General features: G+C 42.8%; 1 protein-coding gene and 1 pseudogene across 1 annotated transcript in view; both read left to right on the top strand.

Annotated features, from left to right (window-relative positions):
* The first annotated feature begins 1,239 nt into the window (after positions 1-1,239).
* Positions 1,240-27,375, top strand: part of RP2 (RP2 activator of ARL3 GTPase) — a 43,641-nt gene continuing 17,505 nt past the window's right edge. The window contains exons 1-3 of the mRNA XM_062184131.1: positions 1,240-1,497; positions 17,670-18,335; positions 22,796-22,910. Of these exons, the coding sequence (XP_062040115.1) occupies positions 1,396-1,497; positions 17,670-18,335; positions 22,796-22,910 (883 nt within the window). The 5' untranslated portion in view covers positions 1,240-1,395. The remainder of the gene's footprint in view (positions 1,498-17,669; positions 18,336-22,795; positions 22,911-27,375) is intronic.
* Positions 8,548-9,946, top strand: LOC133752929 (heterogeneous nuclear ribonucleoprotein A3-like; annotated as a pseudogene).

Below are 27,375 nucleotides of genomic sequence, written 5' to 3'. Positions count from 1 at the left end.
ATTTATATTCATTAAATAAAAGTTAAAAAAAAAAAGAATAGGAGTAGCCAGGATATGAACCTGAGCCCTTATGAGATGCTGGCGCTGCAGGTGGAGGTTTAGCCTACTACACCACAATGCAGGCTCCATGATAATCAAATTTGAATCTGAACTGATTTGCATTTGATGTCTTAGCAAGATGTCAAAATACTATACCTCAGAAAAAGCAATTTACAATTTCTGTTACATAAGCAATATGTGTGCATTGTAGTGAAATTCAAGCCAAGTATAACAGATGTAAATATTTGATGTCAATACTCGTATTTGTAAAGTACTTTTGGACAACTCCTATACATCTGCTTAGAACGGATCTGATTGTATAGCAATGCTAATGTCCACAAGTAGGCTATAAAGTCCTTGAAAAAGAATCTTTACCATGTCACATGCTCCCCTCCCGCTCCTTTGATCACTTTTTTGAGAATGGATAGGGGAAAAGTTATAAATGCTTCTTTCCTTATTGTGCACAGCATTCAGTCATGGAGTCATTTGACAACTGTTTTATGGAACACCTAGCATGGACTTCGGCCAGGCTAGGGGGTTCGAAGGTATATGTCCTTAAGACATGCCTTTCAGTCTCAAGAAATTCACCGTTCTAGTAGGGAGACCACACTTAATTATTTTACTAAGTATCTCTGCACTTTTAGAGTGCTGCCCGGACGTCTCAAGAAAGCACAGAAGAGGGTGGTGGAGGTTCTGGGAGAAGACTCCTAAGGGGGCAGCCCTGGCCAGGGGATGTAAGGACGGTGATGAGAAGAGGAATGAACAGAAGAGGAGAACACGAATTTCAGGCCAGCAAGAATTCTTGTTCCCTTATAACTTGCATCATAAAACAAGTCTATGGTTTCACTTAAGCATCCTGCCCGCGTCTAGAGCTTGGAAACAGAACTAGGGGCAAAAAGACCCGGATAGGGAGCTCAGCCTCCGCACAGACAGAACCCCACGGAATCCGGGGCGGGGCGGGGCAGAGGCGAGGGGGCCCGGGGGGCGGGACGGGGTTGAGCTGGGGGTGGGGCCGTCTGTACGTGCGCCAGAGAGGGCCAGCCCCGCCGCCGGGAGCTGACGAAAGAGCCCGGGCGTGGATTGGTGTGTGAGTACGTTGGCCTCTCTTCATAGGCCGCGGAGAGCCGCACACGGGGCTCTGATTGGTTCAACGGGCGCTCAGTGGCTATTGGTTGGATTGGGTCGTCCGGGAGACCGAGGGGAAAAAGAGAAGGGGTGCTGGGCCTGGCGGGCGAAGTGAGGGTGCGGACCGCTGGGCGGTGTCCAACGAGCTGCGGGGTCCGGGGCGCCAGGGTTCACCGCACACCTCAAGAAGTTCCTGAGTGAGCCGGCCAGCTAGGTCCACAGGACGGGACCATGGGCTGCTTCTTCTCCAAGAGGCGGAAGACTGAGAAGGAGTCGCGGCCCGAGAGCGAGGAGGAGCAGCCAAAGCAGTACAGCTGGGACCAGCGTGAGAAGGTAACGCAAGTCTTGCAGCTGCTCGGCGGGGGTCCCTTACGACTCCGCAGCGCTCGGGGGGCCGACCCAACTGCTGCCTGCCGCCTTCTCTCTCCCGATCGCCGGTAGCTGGAATCGGCACCACTTGGGGGTGGGGTTGGAGGTGGGCGTGAAGTAGGGTGCCAGGCGCTGGAAGGGGCTTCCGAGTTCCTTGTCCAACTAGATGGACCCCTGGGGCATGCCTCAGCTCCACACCCTGACGGGCCTGACTTCCCGTCTGAGGATGGACTCCAGGGAGGGAAGAAGCCCAGAACGCCCTGAATCTCAAATCACCTTATCCCAGCGGCCGCGCCAAGCGGGCTTGTGCCCAGTGGTCGAGTTACACATGGGGCTGATACTCATCTCTTTCGCGGCTTGTGTTCTGTGGCTGTTTTCTCTTGTCTGCTTTCCCCGGTAAATCTCTGGTGCCTCATGACAGATTGGCTGGGTGAATTTTCTCAGTTACTAAGTTTAAAGTCCAGCGTTGCTCTTCCTCCTCGTCTAGTTACCCGGAAGCAGTGATGAAAATGGAGTGAGCCTTGGAATGTGTGTGTAAGGTGGAAAGCGCTCTAATTTTGGACTTTTGTATACCTATAGAGCCAGAAAACAAAAAAGTTTTCAAAACGTCCACTGGTCTTCCACAAAACACACTTAGTCATACATTTCATCATGCTTCCTCTTTCTACATAGTTCTCCATTTGTGCTTAGTAAAATGCTTTGATAGACTTAATTGCCTTTCTCTTTCCAAGTGAGAAATTTATTTTAATAAACATTAGGAACAGTTAACTCCTTGCTTAGCACCAGATCTTTACCCCCAGACTACTTTATAGTAAATGTCTTATTAATATTTTGATATCATAGACTTTTTGTGTTGAGGTGCAATCCCCAGCAGTAGTGATTCGTGTAAACTCGGTTCTCCAGAAGATGTCACATTTAGGAGTGTAGATGCTTTTTTTCTTTTTCTTTCCAGACTTGTTAGCCCTGTCTTCCTGCCCCTGGTTCTCAGACCCCACTTGGGTCACCTGGTTATGCTTACTGGGTAGCAGCATTTGATGATATTGATATCAAAAATAAGCTCATGCTTTTGCGTATGTGTATAACACAAGTTAAAATCTCAATCAACTCAACTATCAAAACTTTTCTAACTGAATGAGTACTGTGATGTCTGTTGGACTTTACAAGAAGATTGCACCCATGTTTTCAAGTTTGGTGGGTGGTTTTTAAAAGATTCATTTCCCTCAGCCTTAGGATTTCTAACAGTGCTCTTTAAGCTTGAACTATCTGACAGAAAGCTGTGTTTTATTTTTATTTGAGCTTTTTGTTTTCAAGTCATAAGCTAAAACTAAAGTGCTTTTATTTTTTATTTATAGTAGTAGTTTTGGTTGCCTATGACTCATCGTTTCCTAGTAAATTGCCTTACAGTTAACCTTTATTAACATAAGGTTCAGGTTAGTTGGGCTCCCTTGTTAATCCCTCTTTAAGGTAAGTAGGTGTGTTCTGTGATTTTTTTTTCCTCCTTTTGCTCGTTAGCTAAGTAAATGCATTAAAGAAAAGAACAACAAACTCTAGCATCTAAGCATTCCCCACCCCCACCCCAAAATGAACCTGTAGAAAACTTTGAGTTATAGATGCTGTTTAGAACTTGTAGAGAACATTTTTGTGAGACTACTGCTAGGTACTGTTGTTGCAGAGATACAAGAAATGGATATGTAAAATAAGCTCATGCTTTTGAGTGTGTGTATAATAGAAGTTAAAATCTTGATCAACTCAACTGTCAAAAATTTTCTAACTAAATGAGCCTTGTATTCTGAAAACAAGTCGATTTACATTTTTGAAACAATGAAGATACTCTGTATCCCAACATTGCCTGTTCTTTTTGGACTTTTTTTTTCCTTTTGGAATTACTAGGAATTCTCTTAAAGATGCCTCATTTATTATAGCTTGTTAAGTTTTATATGATCTCAAAGTTTTTTTTCTAGTTCCTTATCTCCCATGAGGTCTATTTGGGCAAGTGTGCAAATGTTTCATATTAATCCAATTATACTTCTATTGTGCATAGTCTTGCTTGCTCCTAGAAGACTTTATACCTTAGAAGAAATCAGATACCAATACAGCCCAGAGAACATAAATGAGATATGCTGAAAGTGTATTCACAGAAATGGTTTGTTTTAAAAGATTAGGCTTCAGTAATGTCATAGAGTATAGCATGTGCAATTTTAAGGCTACATCAGACAATTACCATTCAACTTGTAATACTTTGATATGAAAACAAAATGGGTTGCCTGAAAAGTTCCCTTGCAACTAGGACAAGTGGTATTTAAGTTTTTCCTTAGGTTGTGTAATCAGAGTATCTTTATTGAGGGGCACCCCCTGGGTTTTGGATTTTCTGTTGTATAATTGGGTCAGTCTTAGGGGAATGAAGTGAAGTGAAATTGTCTCAATTAGAAAGAATGTTTGGGTAGTTAAGTGTTGTCATGGCAACTGACATACTGTAGTCAACAGTGGAAGTTCATTTTCTGTTGTGGCTGACTTTGAAAAAGAAAAAAAGCTGATTATACATTTACTACACTGATGGGAAATATTTTTGGATTGTAAAATATGTGTTTAAATCATTTGGAAAGAAATGCTTTTATGCTTGTTATCTGTATGCTGCCTCCCATAGCTAGTAAATTATTCAATATATTTTCAAATGCCAAGTAAAACTCAAAATTATGACTTCTCCCTGCCCTCAAAGAGCCTACTGGTTTTTTGAAGTTAAAACAAGAAATATTTAAGTGCGAATAAGATGAAGATGAGAGGTACAGAAAAGTAGTTTTCATTTGCCCATTATTCGTGCCAATACTACTCCGCCTGGCTGATAGAAATAAGTATTAAAATCAATCAATCAATGCTGGTGCCGCGGCTCACTAGGCTAATCCTCCGCCTTGCGGCGCCGGCACACCGGGTTCTAGTCCCGGTTGGGGCGCCGGATTCTGTCCCGGTTGCCCCTCTTCCAGGCCAGCTCTCTGCTGTGGCCAGGGAGTGCAGTGGAGGATGGCCCAAGTGCTTGGGCCTTGCACCCCATGGGAGACCAGGAGAAGCACCTGGCTCCTGCCATCGGATCAGCGCGGTGCGCCGGCCGCAGCGCGCCTACCGCGGCGGCCATTGGAGGGTGAACCAACGGCAAAGGAAGACCTTTCTCTCTGTCTCTCTCTCTCTCACTGTCCACTCTGTAAAAAATTTTTTAAAAAAAATCAATCAATCAATAAGAAATAAGTATCAGTTCTCTAAACAATGATGGTGTAAATATGAAATTTATGTCTTGTGTATGAACAACAGATCTTGTATCTGTTACATTTGTTTTATATTTGGCAGAAATAGTGCTACATAAAAATATTATATCAGAAATTCAGGTGTCTGATGTCTAACTGGGTAAGGCAGCCAACTTGTGCATTTCATAGTCCTTGGCTATGAATCAGGACAATGCTAAAGATTTATCTGGGATTTAGAAAGGTAAAAGCCTGTCCTGAAAAAGAGGGGTTAGGCAGTAATAGTCACTGTGAGGACAGAGTTGGACCTGAGGTTGTGTAGGACACAACTGGTATTAATATAAGGCAGATCATAATCCCCAGAGTTGTTCATCAGTGGAAGAGGAGGCTTTGTGAGGAGTTGATCTCCATGTTAATCAAAACATTCAGAGATTGGATGGTAACTTACTAGAGAGAGGTATCTATACTGAATAGGAGGCTAGATGCTGTTTTTAGCTTTCTTTTAAGTGTAGAAGCTGTTCTAGTTATCCATTGCTGTATACCAAATCACCAAAATGTAATGGATTTAAACAATCACCTGTATTTATTTTGTTCACAACTCTGCAGTTTGTGTAAGCCTAAGCAGGGTTCACTCTGCCTAATGTGGCATCGTTGTAGCAGCTTGAGCTGAAGGATCTGTTTTCAAGATGGCTTAACTACTTAACTGGCTTGCAGGTTGATGCTGGCTTTCGGCTAGGAGATCAGCTGAGGCTGAGGGCCAGCTGCCTCCTCTGTGTAGCCCAAGCTTTGTCACAGTATAAGGGCAGGCATCCCTAGCGACTGGTGAAAGCTGCGTGTTTTTTACTACTGGCTTCTTTTTGGAAATCTTTTATTTGCAAGGCAGATTGAGAGAGCTCTCATCTACTTGGTCACTCTTCAGATGCCCACAATGGTTGAGACCAGGATTGGGCCAAAGCCAGGAGCTGGGAACTCAATTCAGGTCTCCTACATGAGTGACAGGGACCCAATCAGTTGAGCCATTATCTGTGCCTCCAAGAGTCTGCATTAGCAGGAAACGGGAGTCTGGATCCACTAATGGAACACAAATATCCTGGTGTGAAGCATGTGTATCTTAACTGCTAGGCTAATTGCTTGCTTGCTCGTAACTAGCTTCTTAAGTGAATCTTAAGTCACTTAATTTGACTTAAGAAAGTGGCAGCATTACATCTGCCACAATCTGTGTTTTTGTTTTGTTTTGTTTTGTTTTTTTAAAGATTTATTTGTTTTATTTGAAAGTCAGAGTTACACAGAGAAAGGAGAGGCAGAGAGAGAAAGAGGTCTTCCATCAGCTTCATTCCCCAAATGGCCACAATGGCCAGAGCTGGGCCGATCCGAAGGCAGGAGCCAGGAGCTTCCTCCGGGTCTCCCACAGGGGTGCAGGGGCCCAAATGCTTTCCCAGGCCATAGCAGAGAACTGGATCGGAAGTGGAGCAGCTGGGACTCGAACTGGCACCCATATGGGGTGCCAGCATTGCAGGTGGCAGCTTTACCCGCTATGCCACAGCTCTGGCCCCCACATTCTGTTTGTTGAGATGCTCACAGATGTTCACCCAGGTCCAAGTGGAGGGGACCACTTGATGGGAGGAGTGTCAAAGAATTTGCCAAAATGTTTTAAATCCTCTACACTGAAGTTATGTTGTTTAAAGGAAATGCTAGTTATTTAAGAATAGCCTTTTTGAGATATATGTCATTAAATTTACCCATTTAAACTATCCAATTCAGGGCAGGGGTTGTGGCACAGAGGGTTAAACTGCCACTTGGGATGCTTGGGTCCTGTATCAGAGTACTGCTTTATGTCCTGGCTATTCCACTTCTGATCCAGCTTCCTGCTAATGTGCCTGGGAAGTTAGCAGATAATGGCCCAAGTACTTAGGTCCCTACTACCCATGTCGGAGACCTGGATGGAGTTCCAGGCTCCTGGCTTTGGCCTGGCTCAGCCCAGGCTGTTGCAGGCATTTGGGGGTTGAGCCAGTGGGGGATGGGAGACCCCTATCTCTCTGTGTCTCTCCCTCGTTCTCTTTGTCACTCTGCCTTTCAAATAAATCTTCTTTTTAGAAAAAATACAGTTCATTGTTTTTTAACAAGTTCACAAGTTTATTCAACTATCACTAGGATCTAATTTTAGAACATTTTGATCCCTGTAAAAATAATCCTTATACCCATTAGTAGTCACCCTCCATTCCCACTTCCCCAGCTCCTGAAAATCACAAATTTATTTTCTATCTCTATAGATTTGCCTATTTGGTCATTTCTTATCAACAGAATCATAATATGTGGCATTTTGTGACTGGCTTCTTTCACTTAGCATGTTTTTGAGATTCATCCATATTGTAGCATGTATCAGTACTTTACTCCTTTTCATTGCCAAACATTCCATTGTGTAAGTATACTGCATTTTATTACCCATTGATGGGAACATTTGTATTGTTTCTACTTTTTAGCTGTTGTTAAGAATGCTACTCTGAACATTTGTTTACAGATTTTTGTGCGGGCATATTTTTAATTTCTCTTGGATATATACCTAGGAGTTCAATTGCTGGGTCATATGGTAACTCTGTGTTTAACTTTTTGAGCAACTGGCAAAAATCAAACTATCTGTACGATTTTATATTTCCATCAGCAATATATGAGAGTCCCAATTTCTTCACCCAGATAAAGTATTGATGAAGGGAAAAAGTATAAGGAGTAGAAATTTCCGGGGAATGGGGTTTCAATTTATATTTTGTGCCCAACTACACCTCACTGGTAAAGTTGTTTTGCCTTTCCAGTAAAAGACTGAAAGGACTCAAAATCATCAACACCAAGATCAAAAAGTCAAGAATCCTTCAAAAAACAGGAAAAAAACTCCTAAAACACCAAAAGGACCTAGTCTGTAGAAGATATTAAAGCAAAAATGCAAGCAAGTATAGAAAAAGGTGGTTCTCTTCCCAAAGTGGAAGCCAAATTCATCAATTATGTGAAGAATTGCTTCCGGATGACTGACCAGGAGGCTATTCAAGATCTTTGGCAGTGGAGGAAGTCTCTTTAAGACAATAGTTTAAACAGTTCGTTAAAATTTTCTGTCTTATTCATTTCTGTGACAGTTGATATCTGGCTGTCCTTTTTATAATGCAGAGTGAGAACTTTCCCTACCGTGTTTGATAAATGTTGTCCAGGTTCCATTGCCAAGAATGTGTTGTCCAAAATGCCTGTTTAGTTTTTAAAGAAGGAACTCCACCTTTTGCTTGGTTTTAAGTACGTATGGAATGTTATGATAGGACAGAGTAGTAGCAGTGGTCAGATGTGGAAATGGTGGGGAGACAAATATACATATGAAATAAACTCAGTATTTTAATGAAGTAAAAAAAAAAAAGATGCCAGTTAGGTTGTCATGGCTCACAGTGGAATGCCAGAGTCTAATTCCCAGCTGCAGCTCCTGATTCTATCCTCCTACTAATGCACACGCTGGAGCAGCAGTAATGTCTCAAGTAGTTGGGTTCCTGCCATCCATGTGGGAGACCTGGATTGTGTTCCAGGCTCCCGGCTTTAGCTTTGTCCAGTCCCTGCCACTGTGGATATTTGGAGAGTGAACCAGCATAAGAGCACTCAATCCATCTGTCTCTCTGCCTCTGAGTATTTTTAAGTTAAATTAAAGTAAAAGTTTATGTTGGTATAAAAAATTGAAATCCACATATAGTTGTTCACATTAGACATTTCCATGAACTATTGTTTTAAATTTTTATTTAAAAATTTTATTTGAGAACTCGAGTTGGAAGAGGCGAGTCTGGTCTCAAAATGGAGGGCCATGATCCAAAGGAACCAGAGCAGTTGAGAAAACTATTTATTGGTGGTCTGAGCTTTGAAACTACAGATGATAGTTTGAGAGAACATTTTGAGAAATGGGGCACACTCACAGATTGTGTGGTAATGAGAGACCCCCAAACGAAACGTTCCAGGGGCTTTGGTTTTGTGACTTACTCTTGTGTTGAAGAAGTGGCTGCAGCAATGTGTGCTCGACCACACAAGGTTGATGGGCGTGTTGTGGAACCAAAGAGAGCTGTTTCTAGAGAGGATTCGGTAAAGCCTGGTGCCCATCTAACAGTGAAGAAGATTTTTGTTGGTGGTATTGAAGAAGATACAGAGGAATATAATTTGAGAGACTACTTTGAGAAGTATGGCAAGATTGAAACCATAGAAGTTATGGAAGACAGGCAGAGTGGGGAAAAAAGAGGATTTGCTTTTGTAACTTTCGACGATCATGATACAGTTGATAAAATCGTTCAGAAACACCACACTATTAATGGGCATAGTTGTGAAGTGAAAAAGGCCCTTTCTAAACAAGAGATGCAGTCTGCTGCTGGATCACCAAGAGGCCGTGGAGGGGGGTCTGGCAACTTTATGGGTCGTGGAGGAAACTTTGGAGGTGGTGGAGGTAACTTTGGCCGCAGTGGAAACTTTGGTGGAAGAGGAGGCTATGGTGGTGGAGGTGGTGGCAGCAGAGGAAGTTATGGAGGAGGTGATGGTGGTTACAATGGTTTTGGAGGTGATGGTGGCAACTATGGTGGTGGTCCTGGTTATAGCAGCAGAGGAGGCTATGGTGGTGGACCAGGATATGGAAACCAAGGTGGTGGATATGGTGGTGGAGGAGGCTATGATGGTTACAATGAAGGAGGAAATTTTGGAGGTAACTATGGTGGTGGTGGAAACTACAATGGTTTTGGTAATTATAGTGGACAACAGCAATCAAATTATGGACCCAATGAAAGGGGGCAGTTTTGGTGGAAGAAGCTCGGACAGTCCCTATGGTGGTGGTTATGGATCTGGTGGTGGAAGTGGTGGGTATGGTAGCAGAAGGGTCTAAAAAAAAAAAAAACAGAAAAGAGCTACTGTTCTTAGCAGGAGAGAGAGCAAGGAGTTGTCAGGAAAGCTGCAGGTTACTTTGAGACAGTCGTCCCAAATGCATTAGAGGAACTGTAAAAATCTGCCACAGAAGGAATGATGATCCATAGTCAGAAAAGTTACTGCAGCTTAAACAGGAAACCCTTCTTGTTCAGGACTGTCATAGCCACAGTTTGCAAAAAGTGCAGCTATTGATTAATGCAATGTAGTGTCAATTAGATGTACATTCCTGAGGTCTTTTATCTGTTGTTGCTTTGTCTTGTCTTTTTCTTTTCATTACATCAGGTATATTGCCCTGCAAATTGTGGTAGTGGTACCAGGAATAAAAAATTAAGGAATTTTTAACTTTTCAAAAAAAATTTTTATTTGAGAAGTAGAGAGAGCACATATCCTTTAGTTCACTCCCCAAATGCATGGTTGCCAGGACGTCAATCCCGATCTCCCATCTGGGTAGCAAGGATCCACCCACTTGAGCTGTCACTTGCTGCCTCCCAGGGTACACATTAGCAGGAAAGCTGGTATTGGGAGCAGAGCCAGGACTCAAGCTTAGTCATTCTGACATCTCAAGCAGTGTCTTAACTGTTGTACCAAATACCTGCCCCTCCGTGAACTTTTTTCCACTTTTCATTTCAGAATAATTTTAAATTTATAAAACAAAATTTGTGAAGTACTACAAAGAGTTCCCATATACCCAACACCCAGCCTCCCCTATTGTTAACATAATGAATATATTTGCTGTAAATCTGTAAACTACATAGTTTCCCCTATTAATATATTAGTATAATACATTTGTCATAATTAATGAACCATACCAAGGTTCTCCTGTTTTTTAATCCTAATTCCCTCCATCCCCCTCTACTCTTTCCAGCCTCTAGAAATCACTAATGGCCGGCGCCGCGGCTCACTAGGCTAATCTTCCACCTTGCGGCGCTGGCACACCGGGTTCTAGTCCCGGTTGGGGCGCCGGATTCTGTCCCGGTTGCCCCTCTTCCAGGCCAGCTCTCTGCTATGGCCCAGGGAGTGCAGTGGAGGATGGCCCAAGTACTTGGGCCCTGTATCCCATGGGAGACCAGGAGAAGCACCTGGCTCCTGCCATCGGATCAGCGCGGCGGCCATTGGAGGGTGAACCAACGGCAAAGGAAGACCTTTCTCTCTGTCTATCTCTCTCACTGTCCACTCTGCCTGTCAAAAAAAAAAAAGAAAGAAATCACTAATAACTATTTTATGTTCAAATTGAGGTTGGTTCTATGTTTTGTTCCATTTTTTAGTTTCCACATGTGAGGGAGAAACATACAGTATTTGTCTTTATGTATGTGGCTTATTTCACTTAAGATTATGTCCTTCAGTTCAATTTATGTTGCTGCAAAAGGCAGGATTTCATTCTTTTTTTTAATGGGTGAGTAGTATTCCATTGCACATATGTACCACGTTTTCTTTATACATTCATCTGATGTTGGACATCTTGGTTGATTCCATATCTTGGGCTATTGTGAACAGTGCTATGATAAGCATGGTCTAGCAGGCATCTCTCTCTCTTTAAAAAAAGATTTATTTATTTAAAAGACAGAGTTACAGAGAGGCAGAGGAAGAAAGAGAGAGATGAGAGGTCTTCCATCCACTGGTTCATTCCCCAGATGGCTGCAACGGCCAGAACTGTGCCAATCCAAAGCCAGGAGCCAGGAGTTTCTTCCAGGTCTCCCATGCAGGTGCAGGGGCCCAAGAACTTGGGCCATTTTCTACTACTTTCCCAGGCCATAGCGGAGAGCTGGATTGGAAGTGGAACAGCTGGGACTCGAACCAGTTCCCATATGGGATGCTGGCACTGCAGGTGGCGGCTTTACCCACTCCATCACAGCACCGACCCCTAGCAGGTATATCTTTGATAATAAATGATTTCATGTCTTTTGGATACATACCAATAGTGGGATTGCTGGATCATATGGCAGTTCTATTTTCAGACTTTTAAGGACTCTCCATACTGTTCCATAGTGGCTGTACTAATTTACATTCCCACCAACAGTGTATAACATTTCTGTCTCTTTGTTGAATTTCTCATGCATTGTTTTCCTCTTTTCTTTAAACTGTGTTCTATTGCATCTCATTGAGTTTCTGCGGGATCATTATTTTCAATTCTTTTTCAGTCATTTTATAGAGTCCCTTCCAGTCAGGATCTATTTCTAGAGAACTATTGTGTTCTTTTGGAGATGTCACATTTCCTTCTTTATGTTTCCTATGTCACTAGGTTGATGCCTGTACATCTGGTGTAATAATTCCTTTTTTCTGGAGTAGGTTTTGTTGGAAAAGATTGTTTTGCTTAGATGGAATGCAAAGTGTCACTTGTGTTGTTGCTTTGGCTTTGATTCTAGGTGAGCCCAAAGGTATAACCTCCAAGTGATTTCTTTAGCTGTAATTGATGGCAGTAGTATCTGTGAATGCCACAAAAAATTGTCTGGTCAGTGGCAGTTTGGTGGAGGTTAGTGACTTTGAAGTGGACTTGGGCTTCCAAAGGTATGTCTTCAGTCCCCAGGGAGTTGGTGTTGATCACCCTAGGGCTTGTGAAGACTAGCCACATTCTTGGTGCTGTGGAACACAGGATGGGCCCTGGGGCCCTATAACAGTCAATGTTCTAGAACGCAAGGATGACCCACAAAGGCAATTCAGTGTGAAACAATGTCTGATAAGTTAGTAGACTGTGCTACTTTGAAGCAAAATGGTGAAAGTGCTGGAAGAAGAAAATTATCAACCATAACATTTACTACTTAGAAAAGCAAACATACTATACTGATACGTGTGTGTATTAGTGCATATATATGTATTTATCCAAGGCATAGGCAGAAACAATTAAGAAAACAAAGTCAAAAAAAACACAGGATGGGGGGCTGTCCCCTTGTCCTGCCAGGCAAGCCTGAGTGATGGTGACATTCATGGCAACCATAGCTGTGCCTCTGGGACTTTGTGATATGGATGAGATCTTTCCCATGTTCTGCTGGGTAGATGTGATTGATGCTGAGCTTATAGCACCGAAAAACCTTAGTCCCAGCAGTGGGGGCTGTGAAGGCAGCCTTGCCCCAGTCCTACGGGGTGAGTACAGGTTATGCTGGGGGTTATGCATGGGCAGGTGTGGGTCTGGAGCAGTGGAACACAGGTAGGTTCTTTCCTAGATCCCATAGGGGTGGATTCCTGTAACTCTGAGGAATATAGTCAGAGTCCTAGAGCTTCAGGATGTAGTGGGGTGCTTCCTCAGGTCTGGGGATTGTGGAGTTGACAGTTGCCAGTCTGAAGCAGAGGGATGATGGTAGGGCTCTTCAGATCCCACCCGTGAGTGTGAGTTATTCCAGGAGTTGTAGTACCCACAGCAACAGTCCCAGAGCTGCAGGGCACAGAGGAAACTGCCCCTGTTCCCACAAGGCATGCAAGGGGTGACATTGGGACTTGTGCCTAGACCACCCAACACCCTGTGCAAGAGATGCAGAAGGGGACTTCCTTGGATCTCTTCATCTGGGTTTATTTATGGGCTGCTCCTCCCACTGAGCCCCAAGAAGCTCAGTGGAACCTCGCTGGATCATGCAGAGTGAGCAAGCATAGTTCTGGAGCTTGTGCCTAGAAATCTCACAGCTCTGCTTTGGGAAGTGCCCTGTCTCTGGCTCTGGGGCTTCTGGTAATGATGGAGCTGCTTGCTGTCTTCTAAGGCAGAATGGAGTCTAGCAGCAACTGTACCACAGCAGCTCGGGTCTGGCACTTTATGGGCAGAGGAAGGAAATATCGGTTCCTTTTTTGAAGCAAAGTAGTCACTTAGACCCTAGTTTGCTTTCTAGACTGGATTTAAAGTCCATGAGGTGGAATTCTCCTGTAGTTAGGGCTGCTGGTCTGCAACCATGACGAGGGTCGTCATGGTGCTTTTGGCTTACTTTTTCTCAGGAAGATGACTCCCCCACATACACACTCTGGCCCAGGAGCTGGAGGAGGAGCTATAGCACACTTTGCTCCTCTTTCTCTCTGCTGGCTTTCAGAGTTTCTGTGTTGTTTCCCTCAATCTCCTGGAAACGTGGTCCTTCCTTTGTTGTGCTGTCTTCATCTCTTCTCCCTCCATAAACTTTTTTTTTTGACAGGCAGAGTGGATAGTGAGAGAGAGAGAGACAGAGAGAAAGGTCTTCCTTTTTGCCGTTGGTTCACCCTCCAGTGGCCGCTGCGGCTTACGCATCTCGCTGATCCGAAGCCAGGAGCCAGGTGCCTCTCCTGGTCTCCCTTGCGGGTGCAGGGCCCAAGCACTTGGGCCATCCTCCACTGCCTTCCCGGGCCATAGCAGAGAGCTGGCCTGGAAGAGGGGCAACCGGGATAGAATCTGGCGCCCCAACCGGGACTAGAACCCGGTGTGCCGGCGCCGCAGGGCGGAGGATTAGCCTGTTAAGCCATGGCGCCGGCCCCTCCATAAACTTTTTAAAGACCTGTGTGTTTGCATGGGTTTCAACATTAAATAAAAAATTTAAAAATAACAAACTTATCTTTAAATTCTGTTCTTCATTAATTTAAAAAAATCATTTGAGGGACCTGGACTCTAGTGCAGCGGGTTAAAGACATGGCTCGCAGCACCGACATCCCCTATGGGTGCCAGTAGAAGCCCTGGCTGCTTCATTTCTGATCCAGCTCCCTGCTCATGCACCTGTGAAAGCAGTGGAGATTGGTTCAAGTCCTTGGGCCCCTGCCATGTGGGAGACCTGGAAGAAGCTCTTGGCTTTGGATCATCTCAGCTCTGGCCGTCACAGCCATTTGGGGAGTGAAACAGTAGATGGAAGACATTCTCTCCCTCCTTCCCTCTGTAACTCTTTCAAATAAATAATAAAATAAATCTTTAAAAAAAAACAGTAGATATCCCTATCCACTGGAAGCTGCCATTGTAGGGAACAGAAAAAAAATTATTTCAGACACATAAACACACACACAGCTCTCACATCCACTGATTCACTCCCAAATACCCATGATGACCTGGCCAGCTGAAGCTGGGAGCCAGGAACTCAATCCATATCTCCTTTGTATGTGGCAGGACTCTATTACTTGAACCATCACCACCGCCTCCCAGGTTCTGCATTAGCAGGAAGGTGGAATTGGGAGCTGAGAAACAAACCCGGGATCCATGCATCCATGAGATACAGCCATGTTATCCCTCATTTTAGCTACTAGGTTAAATGCCCACCCCTCCACAAACTTTTGGAGGTACTTTCCTAAAAGTTGAGTATCCCATATCTGAAATGCTTGGGACCAGAAGTGTTTTGGATTTTGGAGGTTTTTTTTTTTATTTTTTTTTATTTTGGGATGTTTGCATAGATTTTACTTGTTGAACATTCCTAATCCCAGAATCTGAAATGCTCTAAAATCCACAGATTTGCTTAAACTTTTTAATTTCTCTCTTTTTTTAACATTGCTTTATTTAAAGGCAGATTTGCAGAGGGAGAGGGAGACAGGTCTTCCATCTGCTGGTTCTCTCTCTAAATAGCTGCAATGGTGCAATGGCCAGGGCTGGGCCAGGCCAAAGCCAAGAACCTCCTCTGGGTCTCCCACGTGGGTACAGAGGCCCAACCTCTTGGGCCATCTTTTGCTTTCCCAAGTGCATTACCAGGGAGCTGGATTAGAAGTGGAGTAGCCAGGACTCGAACCAGTGCCCATATGGGATGCTGGCTCTGTAGGCGGCAGCTTTATCCGCTTCGCCACAGCATTGGCCCCTTAATTTCTTCTTGAATCAGTTGTGGTAGTTATTTTTAAAGCAATTTGTTCATTTCATGGATAAAATATTTTTAAATTTTGGGGTATATAGTTGTTATTATTCTCTCTTTTTAAATTTTTATTTGGAAGGCAGGCAGGCAGACAAAGATCTTCCATCTGCTAGTGCACTCATCAAATGCCCACAACCACCAGGGCTGGCCCAGTCCAAAGCCAGGAGTCAGGAACTCCATCTGGGTTTCCCGCATAGATGGCAGGGATCCAAGTACTTGAGCTGTCACTTGCTGTCTCCCAAGGTATACATCATCAGGAAGCTTGAATTAGAAATGGAGCCAGGAGTTGAAGCCAGGTATTCCAGTAAGGGATATGGACATCCCAAGCAGCATCTTAACCTCTGCACCAAATGTCTGCCCCATATTCTTTTTTAACCTGTACTATTTATAGTTATATTCCCCTCTTCATTCATACTATTGTTCACAGTTTCTTCCTTGCCTGAGTTGTACCTGCTTTGTTCTCCTCCCAAACGAACCTACTTTGGGCTTTGCTTTTGTTTATTGTATATTTGATTTCTAAATCATTAAATATTATTTATCCTATTTTCTGTGAATTTACTGTTTATTTTCTAATTTCATTTATTTAATTTTTTAACATAATACTCAGATGACTCAGATGAAATTCCAGGCTCCTGGCTTCAGCCTGGCCCAGTTCTGGCCAGAGTAGCCATTTGGGGAGTGAATCAAGAGATAAAATATCTCTCTGTCTCTCCCTCTCTCTGTAACTCTGCTGTTCAAATAAATAAGTGAATCTTTAAAAAAATTTTTCAAGTAAATGAGAATTTTGGTGGCCAGCACCGCAGCTCACTTGGCTAATCTTCCACCTGCGGCACCAGCACACCGGGTTCTAGTCCCGGTTAGGGCGCTGGATTCTGTCCCGGTTGCCCCTCTTCCAGTCCAGCTCTCTGCTGTGGCCCAGGAGGGCAGTGGAGGATGGCCCAAGTCCTTGGGTCCTGCACCTGCATGGGAGACCAGGAGAAGCACCTGGCTCCTGGCTTTGGATCGGCGTGGTGCCGGCCATAGCGGCCATTTGGGGGGTGAACCAATGGAAGGAAGACCTTTGTCTCTGTCTCTCTCTCTCACTGTCTAATTCTGCCTGTCAAAAGAAAAAATGAGAATTTTTTTAAACTATCTTTTGTTATTAACTCCTAACTTAATTGCATGTTGATCCCAGATTATGATATATAAGTTATCTATTATTAAAATTTGTTGAGGCATTTTTATGGTCCAGTACATTTTTTTAAAAAAATTGTTTAACTTGTGTTTGAGGAAAATGTAGGTTTTTCTCTACTTGTTGGATGTGGAATTCAAAATTATTCATTGTATGATTCAGATCTTTTACATTCTTACTGATTTTAATTTTCTAGTTTACCTGACCTATCAATAATTGATAAATGCAGCATCAGAAGACACTCCTTAGATTCAAAAAATTTATTTATTTATTTATTGGAGAGGCAGAGAGAGAGAACTGCTTGCTAGTTCACTACCCAAATGCACTCAGTAGTAGGGGCTGGGCCAGGTGCCAAATCCAGGAGCCAGGAACACAATACAAATCTCTGGGTAGCAGGAATCCAGTTGCTTGAGCCATCATCACTGTCTATGTCAGTGCCTAGTAAGACCATCACAGCCCTTTGGGGAGTGAAATAGTAGATGGTAGACATTTCTCCCTCTCTCCCTCTCTCCCTCTCTCCCTCTCTCCCTCTCTCCCTCTCTCCCTCTCTCCCTCTCTCCCTCTCTCTCTCTCTCCCTCTCCCTCTTCCCCTCCCTCTCCCTACCTCTCTCTGTAACTCTTTCAAGTAAATAATAAAATAAATCTTTAAAAAAAAACAGTAGATATCCCTATCCACTGGAGTAGGGAGCTATTGTCAGGAATCAGAGCTGGGTATCAAATCTGGGCACTGAGAAATTCCTTAGTATCATCTAATATGCTGTGTGTGTGTGTGTGTGTATTTTTCCACTTATCCACAAAAGTGTTTTTTACAATTGGTATATTGAAACAAGAACCAAACAGTGTTCGCACAGTGAACTTTGTGAATGTCTGCTTATTCTCCCCCCCACCATGCCTTTTATTTATTGGGAGAATAATATTTTCCTGTTCATTTCCTTACTACATTGCAAAGTCAGTGAGATCAGAAACTTGATATTTGAGCACTAAGGACTGTGCCTGGCACCCAACAAGCACTTAATTGATATACTCAAAGTCTATGTTTTGTCCCTGTAGGTGGATCCAAAAGACTACATGTTCAGTGGACTGAAGGATGAAACAGTAGGTCGCTTACCTGGAAAAGTGGCAGGACAACAGTTTCTTATTCAAGACTGTGAGAACTGTAACATCTACATTTTTGATCACTCTGCCACAGTTACTATCGATGACTGTACTAACTGCATCATTTTTCTGGGACCTGTGAAAGGCAGTGTGTTTTTCCGGAATTGCAGAGATTGCAAGTGCACGTTAGCCTGCCAACAATTTCGTGTGCGTGATTGTAGAAAGCTGGAAGTCTTTTTGTGCTGCGCAACGCAACCCATTATTGAGTCTTCCACAAATATCAAGTTTGGCTGTTTTCAGTGGTACTACCCTGAATTAGCTTTTCAGTTCAAAGATGCAGGGCTGAGTATCTTCAATAATACATGGAGTAATATTCATGACTTTACACCTGTGTCCGGAGAACTCAACTGGAGTCTTCTTCCAGAAAATGCTGTGGTGCAGGACTATGTTCCTGTACCTACTACTGAAGAGCTCAAAGCTGTCCGCGTTTCCACAGAAGCTAATAGAAGCATCGTTCCAGTATCCCGGGGTCAGAGACAGAAGAACAGTGATGAATCGTGCTTAGTGGTGTTATTTGCTGGTGATTATACTATCGCAAATGCCAGGAAACTAATTGATGAGGTAAGGAGATATAGAAGGTGAATAGACATATACTTACTGTAGAAACTCACTGCTCTGGAGAACTCCTTTCTTTTCAAATTGACTTAGAAATACAGGCATCCCTGTATTGAAGTGTAGGCGTCTACCTCTGTACCCCCATAGACATGCCTGTAAACAAGTTGTTTGGAACTCAAAATACTTTTCCATAGAGATTTCTAAAAACTATAATTCAGTAAACATTCATTAATCACCTATTATATAAAGTTACTGTTACTATATTTCATTGATTATAGTGTATATGTTTGTTTCTGACATTTTTGCTTATCTGAGATGACAACTTAGAGATTGATGAAATATACTATATGCTGGAGATGGAAAAGATACACAGACAAAATTTTCTGCCCTTAAAGAATTTCCATTCTTTATAACAAATGATTTCCACAGAAGCTTTAAAAGCAGTACTACATAGTAAAGCATAGCCTTTTTCAAAAAGATTTATTTATTTGAAAGTCAGAGTTACACAGAGAGAAGGAGAGGCAGAGAGAGAGAGAGAGAGAGGTCTTCCATCCACTGGTTCACTCCCCAATTGGCCGTAATGGCTGGAGTTGCACTGATCCAAAGCCAGCAGCCAGGAGCTTCCCCGGTCTTCCCACTTGGGTGCAGGGGCCCAAGAACTTGGGCATCATCTACTGCTTTCCCAGGCCATAGCAGAGAACTGGATCGGAAGTGGAGCAGCCGGGACTTGAACTGGCGTCCATATGGGATGCCAGTACTGCAGGTAGCGACTTTACCTGCTGTGCCACAGCGCCGGCCCCAAGCATGGCCTTTTAAAATTACTTAGTGTGGAGATTTCTTTGGAATTCTAATTGCTTAGAAGTTTGAAAAGTCATTTGAGAATACAATTTTTGGACCCTGTTGTGACTGAGAAAGCAACCTCTACTTCATCTTTCATTATCTTTTTTTTTTTTAAGATTTGTTTATTTGTTTGAGAGATGGAGTTACAGAGAGAGGGAGAGACAGAAAGATCTTCCACCTGCTGGTTCACTCCCCAGATGGCTGCCACAGCCGGAGCTGAGCTAATCTGAAACCAGGAGCCAGGAGCTTCTTCCGGGCCTCCCACATGAGTGCAGGGGCTCAAGGATTTGGGCCATCTTCTACTGCATTTTCAGGCCAGAGCAGAGGGCTGGATTTGAAGTAGAACAGTAGGGACTAGAACTGGTGCCCATATGGAATGCTGGCGCTGCAGGCGGAGGCTTAGCCCACTATGCCACAGTGCCAGCCCCTCAAAACAGTCTTTCTTCATGAGTCTTCAGATGTTCTTAACCTTTTAACACTGTCTGATGTGTAGAATGGCAATGTTGAGTGTCCTTGAAAGGAATATGACCAGGAAGAATGAGGTTCTTTAGATGTCCTTATGGAATACAAAATAAACAAAAATCCTGCAACAATAATAATAGCTGCCATTCATACAACTTTTACTATATGCCAGGCACTATTGTAAGGAATTTAAATGAATTTACTCAACAATCGAAAAAACAACCCAGCAAAATAGGTGCCATTATTCCCCATTTTATAGATGTGGAAAGTGAATCAGAGAGCGTTAGTAACTTGCAAAACATCACTCAGCTGGTAAATGGTGAGCTGCAATTCAAATCCAGGCAATCTGGCTGTGTAGGCCAAGGTGTCTACACTGAAGCATGACACTGTCATGCTGCTTCAGTGGTAAAGGAAAGTAGATGAATGCCTGGTGCAGTAGGAACCTGACCAAATGCATATGGACTCCAGGGTGCTCCAGCCTGAGGCGTCTAAGACTAGAATTATCCTAATTCTGAAATGCCAAGTACATGTGAAGAGGATATCAAAGAATGCTGAAAGACAGAAGGCTTCCATGTTGTGTTAAGAGAGATCACTTTTTTTTAATGAAGCTTGAGTTCCCTGGGAAAATATGTGTAAAAACTAGTTAATTCTGAGATTATAAAAAACTTGATTCTTTTTCATATAACACAAATGTCTTAGGACAGCTTAGATTGCAACTGTGATTGCTAACTCTAGTTTTATTAAACTCTAAGAGTATCACAGAATTTTGTTTCATAATATTTTTATAAATTGAACATATAATGGTTTTTGAGGTAAGAAGTATAAAATTTGAGACAAGTCCAGAAAGGCTGGATAAAGCAGAAAACACATTCTTCAGGGAGTCAGGAGAAGTTACTGGGCCTTGGTTTTCTCATCTAAAAATCAGATTTCTTGCTTATTCTTACATCACAGATATATACAGGATAAATTACAATAAAATAGCTTGAATTGTTTGGGAATATTTCATAATTTTAAGTTGTTACCACTATTTTCAAGTCTTTAAAAGTAGAATTTTTATGAAAATGAATCTTCAAATATCTAGTGAAATATTAAAAAATAGTTCCATAGCTATTTGTTTTAGGTAACACTCAAATTAATCATCAGTTTATGTGTCTGGCTATAAAATGGGAGATGATGAGTAGCCTATCAAATTAGAAATAGAGGTAGGATTGTTTTCTGATATTTTAAGTAAATTTACAATCATCTGGCAGTGATATCCATTTAATTTTCTGCAGTTTTCTTAAAGATTTGTTTGAAAGGCATAGTGACAAAGCACACACACACATACACACACACACAGAGTCTTATATCCCCTGGTTCACTGTGCCAGATGCCTGCAACAGCTGGGGCTAGAGCTGGAGCTGGACCAGGCCAAAGCCAGAAGCCAGGGATTCCATCTGGGTTTCCCACATGGGTAGCAGAAGCCGAAGTACCTGAGCCATTTTCTGCTGCTTCCCAGGCGCATTAGCAGGAATCTGGATTGGAAGCAGAGGTGGAAATTGATCCCAGGCACTCCAATATGAGATACAGCCATACCAAGTGGCAGCTTAACCCGCTGTGCCACAAAGCCAGTCCCAATTTTCTGCAATTATTTTTAATGTATGTCTTCTTTTATCTGAGATAGTACTGGAGTTGAATAACAGCTTTGTTACATAATAGTTATATGACCTTGGGCAAGTTTCTTAACCACTCTGCTGTACCTATTTTTTCTCATCCCTACAATGCGGGTAATAATAGTACCTATCTCATGAGAGGGTTAAGTGTATTATACATGTAAAGTGCATAAAACTGCCTGACATGTAATGAATACTTTATAAATGTGATTTTTTATAAGATTTATTTGAAAGGCAGAGTTAGAGAAAGAGAGAGGGAGAGACAGAGGTCTTCCATCTGCTGGTTTTACTCCCCAAATGGCTACAACAGGATTGGACTGCGCTGAAGCCTGGAGCCATCTAGGTCTCCCATATGGGTGGCAGAGGCCCAAGCCCTCAGACCACCTTCCGTGGCTTTCCCAGGCACATTAGCAGGGAGCTGGATCAGAAGTGGAGCAGTCAGGACTTGAACCAATGCTTATATGGGATGTCAGGGTCAAGTGGTAGCTTAACCTGCTGCAGCACAATGCCAGCCCCTATATCATGCCCTTTAAAATTAACATTGTTAAACAAGCCTTCCCCCATTTTATTATAAAATCTTTGTAATATTTAATGAGCTACGATAAATGTAATAAACTCTGGTATTTCATCATGTGAATGTACCTTACATTACTAAACATTCTCTTCACATTGGATATTTGCAATATCACCAAACTAAAGTTTCTGTCTGGTAATTCCAATCAAAAAATGTTTTTAATTGTGTTTTAAGTTTAAGGGATAATTCATATTTATTTGACTCTTAGAGTCACTTAAAACACAATTTAAAACATTTTTATATTAATATTAATATTAAGAGTAGGTATGACGGGTCAGCATTGTAACATAGTAGGTTAAGCCACTGCCTGTGACACCAGAATTACGTAAGGGCACTGGTTCAAGACCTGGCTGCTCCACTTCCGATCCAGCTTCCTGCCAATGCTCCTAGGAAAGCAGTGGAGGATGGCCTATGTGCTTGGGCCCCTGCTATCCATGTGGCAGATAGGCAGAAGCTCCAGTCTCCTGGCTTCAGCTTGACATAGCCCTGGACATTTGGGGAGTGAACCAGCAGATGGAACATACTTCCCTCTCCCCTTTCCCTTTCTCCTCCTTTCCCCCTCTCCCCCTCTCCCTCCCTCCTTTCCTTCTCCTCTCCCCCTCTCCCTCCCTCCCTCCCTCCCTCCCCCCTCCCTCCCCCCTCCCCCCTCTCCTTCTCTCTCTCCCTTTCCCTCTCCCTCTCTCTCTTCTTCTCCCTCCCTCTGTAACTCGGCCTTTCAAATAAATTTTTAAAATTTAAAAAATAATTTTAAAAGAGTAGGTATGAAGAAAGAATGTCATATATATGATAACTTGTTACAGCACATGTTCTGAATTAGAGTCATAACAAAAACAAAAATGTGGCATTGCATTTGATACAGAAAACTACTGGAGCAGGAAAACATTGTTTTAGCCTCAAAAGTTCATTTTAAAATGTAAATGCAATTTTATTTTCCACAGATGGTTGGTAAAGGCTTTTTCCTAGTTCAAACAAAGGAAGTGACCATGAAAGCTGAGGATGCTCAAAGGGTTTTTCGAGAAAAAGCATCTGACTTCCTTCCTCTTCTGAACAAAGGTACTTTCTGAATGATTGGTGCACTTGCAGGTTCTTTTTTTAACTTTAAAAGTTTATATTTATCCAAAAGTCAGAATGACAGGGAGGGAGGGACAGAGAGAGATCTTCCATTCACTCGTTCACTCCCCAAATGGCCTTAGTTGCCAAGGGAGAGGAAGAGCCAAGAACTCCACGTGTGTCTCCCACATTGATATCAGGGGCCCAAGCACTTGGGCCAGCTTCTGCTGCTTTCCCAGGTGCATTAGCAGGGAGCTGGAGTAGAAGCAGAGTGGCTGGGACTGAAACTGGTGCTGCTATATGGGATGCTGTCATCACCCATGGATGGAAGACCTCTCTCTCTGTCTCTCTCTCTCTCTCTCTCTCTCTCTGCCTCTCCCTCTCCCAGTCACTCACTCTCCCACTCCTCACTCCCCCTGTCCTCCCACTTCTCTTCTTCCCTACCCTACTCTGTTTCTCTGTTAATTATACTAGGTGGAGACCTGTACTTTTTTAGTCTTTTCAGATTTTTGAATTTGTTCAAATTTAGCTCTTTATTTTTATATATGTATATAGTGGCAACAGCAAAGTGGAAAACAACTTCACATCACCTCCCAAAACAGCACTTCTCTGCATGTATTCTTATTGAAAAACAAGCCTAAATACCAAAGTGTTAAGATCCCAAGCATTTTTGGATAACGGATTTCTAACCTGTAAAGGAAATTGTGACCCAGCTTTTTTGATACAACCATTTCTCAAATTATTTTTTAAATTTCAGATTAACATGGAATTTTGAAAATGAACCTTTGAAGTCTCAACAACTTTTAGAAAATGAACTAAGTAATAAATGCCATGGCCATCCTAAAGTGTGAGGGTTAGAAATGAAGTGAACATCTGAGTAGGTCTAAATTAACAATTTATGTACATGTATGATATTAGTGAAGTAGTATCATAGAATTGCTCCAACCTGGGGTTGGACATGTGACACAATGACTAAGATGCCACTTTTGATTCCCACATCCCATATTGGAGTGCCTAGGTTTGAGTCTCGGATCCATTTCTGATTTCAACTTCCTGCTAATGTGATGGCTCAAATTGTTGGGACAATGCCACTGGTGTGAGAGACTGGATTGAGTTTGTAGCTTTGAACTGGCCCAGCCCCTGCTGTTGTGTGCATTTGAGAAGTGAACCAGTAGATAGGGAGGTTTCTCTGTCTCTCATCTCTGCCTTACAAATAAATATGATAAATAAAAATTTAGGAAAAAGAAGAATTGCTCTAACTCAAATATAATGTCTTCATTTAAGTAACAGAATATTTCACATGGAGGAAGAAAAGTGCTCTGTTGCTGCAAAAACTAAAACTAAAACCAATGAACAGATGTTATAGGAATTTCAGCAAATAAACATTAAATAATTCTTTTTTTTTTGTTTTGTTTTGTTTTTTTTTTTTTTTGACAGGCAGAGTGGACAGTGAGAGAGAGAGACAGAGAGAAAGGGCTTCCTTTTGCCGTTGGTTCACCCTCCAATGGCCGCCGCGGTAGCGCGCTGCGGCCGGCGCACCGCGCTGTTCCGATGGCAGGAGCCAGGTGCTTCTCCTGGTCTCCCATGGGGTGCAGGACCCAAGGACTTGGGCCATCCTCCACTGCACTCCCTAGCCACAGCAGAGAGCTGGCCTGGAAGAGGGGCAACCGGGACAGGATCGGTGCCCCGACCGGGACTAGAACCCGGTGTGCCGGCGCCGCAAGGCGGAGGATTAGCCTGTTGAGCCACGGCGCCGGCCTAAATAATTCTTAAAAAACAGATAACCATAGGAAGAAGTGATCAAAGGCTGATTAGGTCATATCAGAAACTCACATGAGCCAGTTTGAATGATTTTCCACTCAACAGATGTGGGAAAATGTTTTAAAATATTTATTTTATTTGAAAGGAAGAGTGATAAAGAGAGAAAAAGATCTCCTGTCCACTGGTTCACTCCCCAAATGCCTGCAATAGCCAGAATTTGGCCAGGTAGAAACCAGGATCCTGGAACTCCATTGGGTCTCCGATGTTGGTGACAGGGACCCAAAAACTCAGGCTGTCTTCCGCAGGTTCATTAGCAAAGAGCTGGATTGAAAGCAGAGCAGCTGGGACTCAAATTGGCACTCTGATATGGGATGCTGACACCCCAGGCAGTGGCTTAACCTGATGTGCCACAATGCTGGCTCCAAATTTGGGACAATTTAACTGTCCAAAAAAAAGAATGAAGGCAGTAATTTTTAAAAATAATTATTAATTTATTTGAAAGGTAGAGTTACAGAGAGGCAGAGGCAGAGTCTTCCATCCACTGGTTCACTCCCCAAGCCACAATGGCCAGAGCTGGGCTGATCCGAAGCCAGCAACTTCCTCAGGATCTCCCACGAGGGTGCAGGGGCTCAAGGACTTGGGCGATCTTCTACTGCTTTCCCAGGCCATAGCAGAGAGCTAGATCAGAAGTAGAGCAGCCAGGACTCGAACCAGCATCCTTATGGGATACCAACACTGCAGGTGGCAGCTTTACCTGTTACACCGCAGCACCAGCCCCAAAGGGAGTGATTTAAGAACAACAGAAACTCATAGTTCATAGTGGTAAATGAAAAACGTAGGGAGAAAATAAAAGAATGTTCGTTTGCTGTTTATAGAATATTATGAGCTAGTAATTGTAAAAAGAAGTATAAGCTTTGAAATAATCACCATTTTCTAACCCTGATGTAATAAGTATTTCAGACAAAGCTTATCAGTGGATGCTAAAACTACTGGGGTGAAAATTATGAAGAAATAAGATATTTACACATTCTGATTCCAAGAGGAAGTATGCCTTTACAGCAGAGATTTGGTGATCACCATGTTACTCCAGAGATAAAACTTAGCTTCAGTGATGGATAACCTAACATGTGTTTCTTCTGATGTAATGCAGTGAGAAATATGCAGCATCACCTGTGAAGTGTCAGTGCCAAAAACTACTCATTTATTTATTTATTTAAGAGTCAGAGAAGAGAGAGTGCATGTGAGTGCGCATGCTCCCATCTGCTGGTTCACCTCCCAAATGCCTGCAATGGTTGAGACTGGGCTGAGTCAAGGCTGAGAGCCCAAAACTCAATCCAAGTCTCCCACATGAGTGACAGGAACCCAATTACATAAGATGTCACCACTGCCTCCCAGAGTCTGCATGGGCAGGAAGCTGAAATCAGAAGCTGGAGGTAAGTATCAAAGCTAGGCATTCTAATGTGGAATACAGGCATCTTTTCAGCTAAGCCAAATGCCCACTCCATTGAAAGCATTTAACTTGAACTAATGGAGTCAAGACTTAGCTTCTAATGTGTAAAAAGGAAAAGAAATATGTTAAATGACACCACGAGGAAACAATGAGACAACTCCAAAATAGAAGCCATTCTAAAAACAGTGAGCTGGGTTTCTTCAGACAATGTCATGAAAAACAAATAGGGGAACTCTTCTGGATTAAAAGAGACTAAGGGGGCAGGCATTTGGCCCAGGGGTTAAGACTCTGGTTAAATCTTAACAATGCCCGCATCTCATATTGGAGTGTCTAGGTTCAATAGCTAGCTCTGGCTTCTGGCTCCAGCTACCTTCTCATTTAAACCTTGGGAAGCAGTGATGCGGTGGTGGTCCAAGTAATTTGGTTCCCACATGGGAGACCTGGATTGAGTTCCTGCTCGCAGCTCTGGCAGCCTCAGCCCAGGCCAAACTGTGGCAGGTACTGGGAGAGTGAAACAGCAGATGAGTGCATTCTTGTTCTCCCTCCCTCTCTCTCTCTCTCCCTCCCCCTCCCTCCTCTCAAGTTAAAAAAGACTAAAGGGACTTATTAACTAAATGTGATAAGTGATCTTGGAGCTATAGAGCTGTAAAAGGCATTTTGAAGGCAACTTGGGAAGTGTGAAGATGACATAAAATATTGACTAACATCCTTAGATAAGATAATGGTATTGTAATCATGTAGGAGATACATGCTGAAGTGTCATGATGCCTGCTACTTTTAAATGATTCAGCAAAACAAAAACAGTATATGTGTTTACAGATGGTGTGTATAATAAAACAAAGCAAATACAGTGAAATGTTAATTTTCTGTGGGTTTACATTATTCTTTCAACTTTTCTATAATGAATAAAGATTTTACAAATAAAAAATTGGGGGGAAATTTTAAGTTGCCCAATAGTATGTTGATTTGTGTAGAATACTGAGCAGATTGTCAGTGGAGATGACTAGTGGAAAATAAGTGGCCATCAGTCATGCTAAGGCAGGGTTTCAAAGTCTTCGCACTGACATTTTAGGTCAGATATTTTTGTTACTTGGGGCTGTCCTATGTATTATAGGATGTGTAGCAGCATCTCCAGCCTCTATCCACTAGGTGCCACTAATACTCCCTCTCCTCAATTGTGACAACTACGAATGTTTCCAGACATTGCCAAATGTTCTCTGGAGGGCAGAATTGCTCCCAGTTGAGAACCACTATTCT

The sequence above is a fragment of the Lepus europaeus genome, chromosome X (assembly GCF_033115175.1).
Source record: "Lepus europaeus isolate LE1 chromosome X, mLepTim1.pri, whole genome shotgun sequence".
Taxonomy (NCBI): Eukaryota; Metazoa; Chordata; class Mammalia; order Lagomorpha; family Leporidae; genus Lepus; species Lepus europaeus.
The sequence above is the reverse complement of the archived record's forward strand: the minus strand, read 5'-3'. Positions and strand labels throughout refer to the sequence as shown.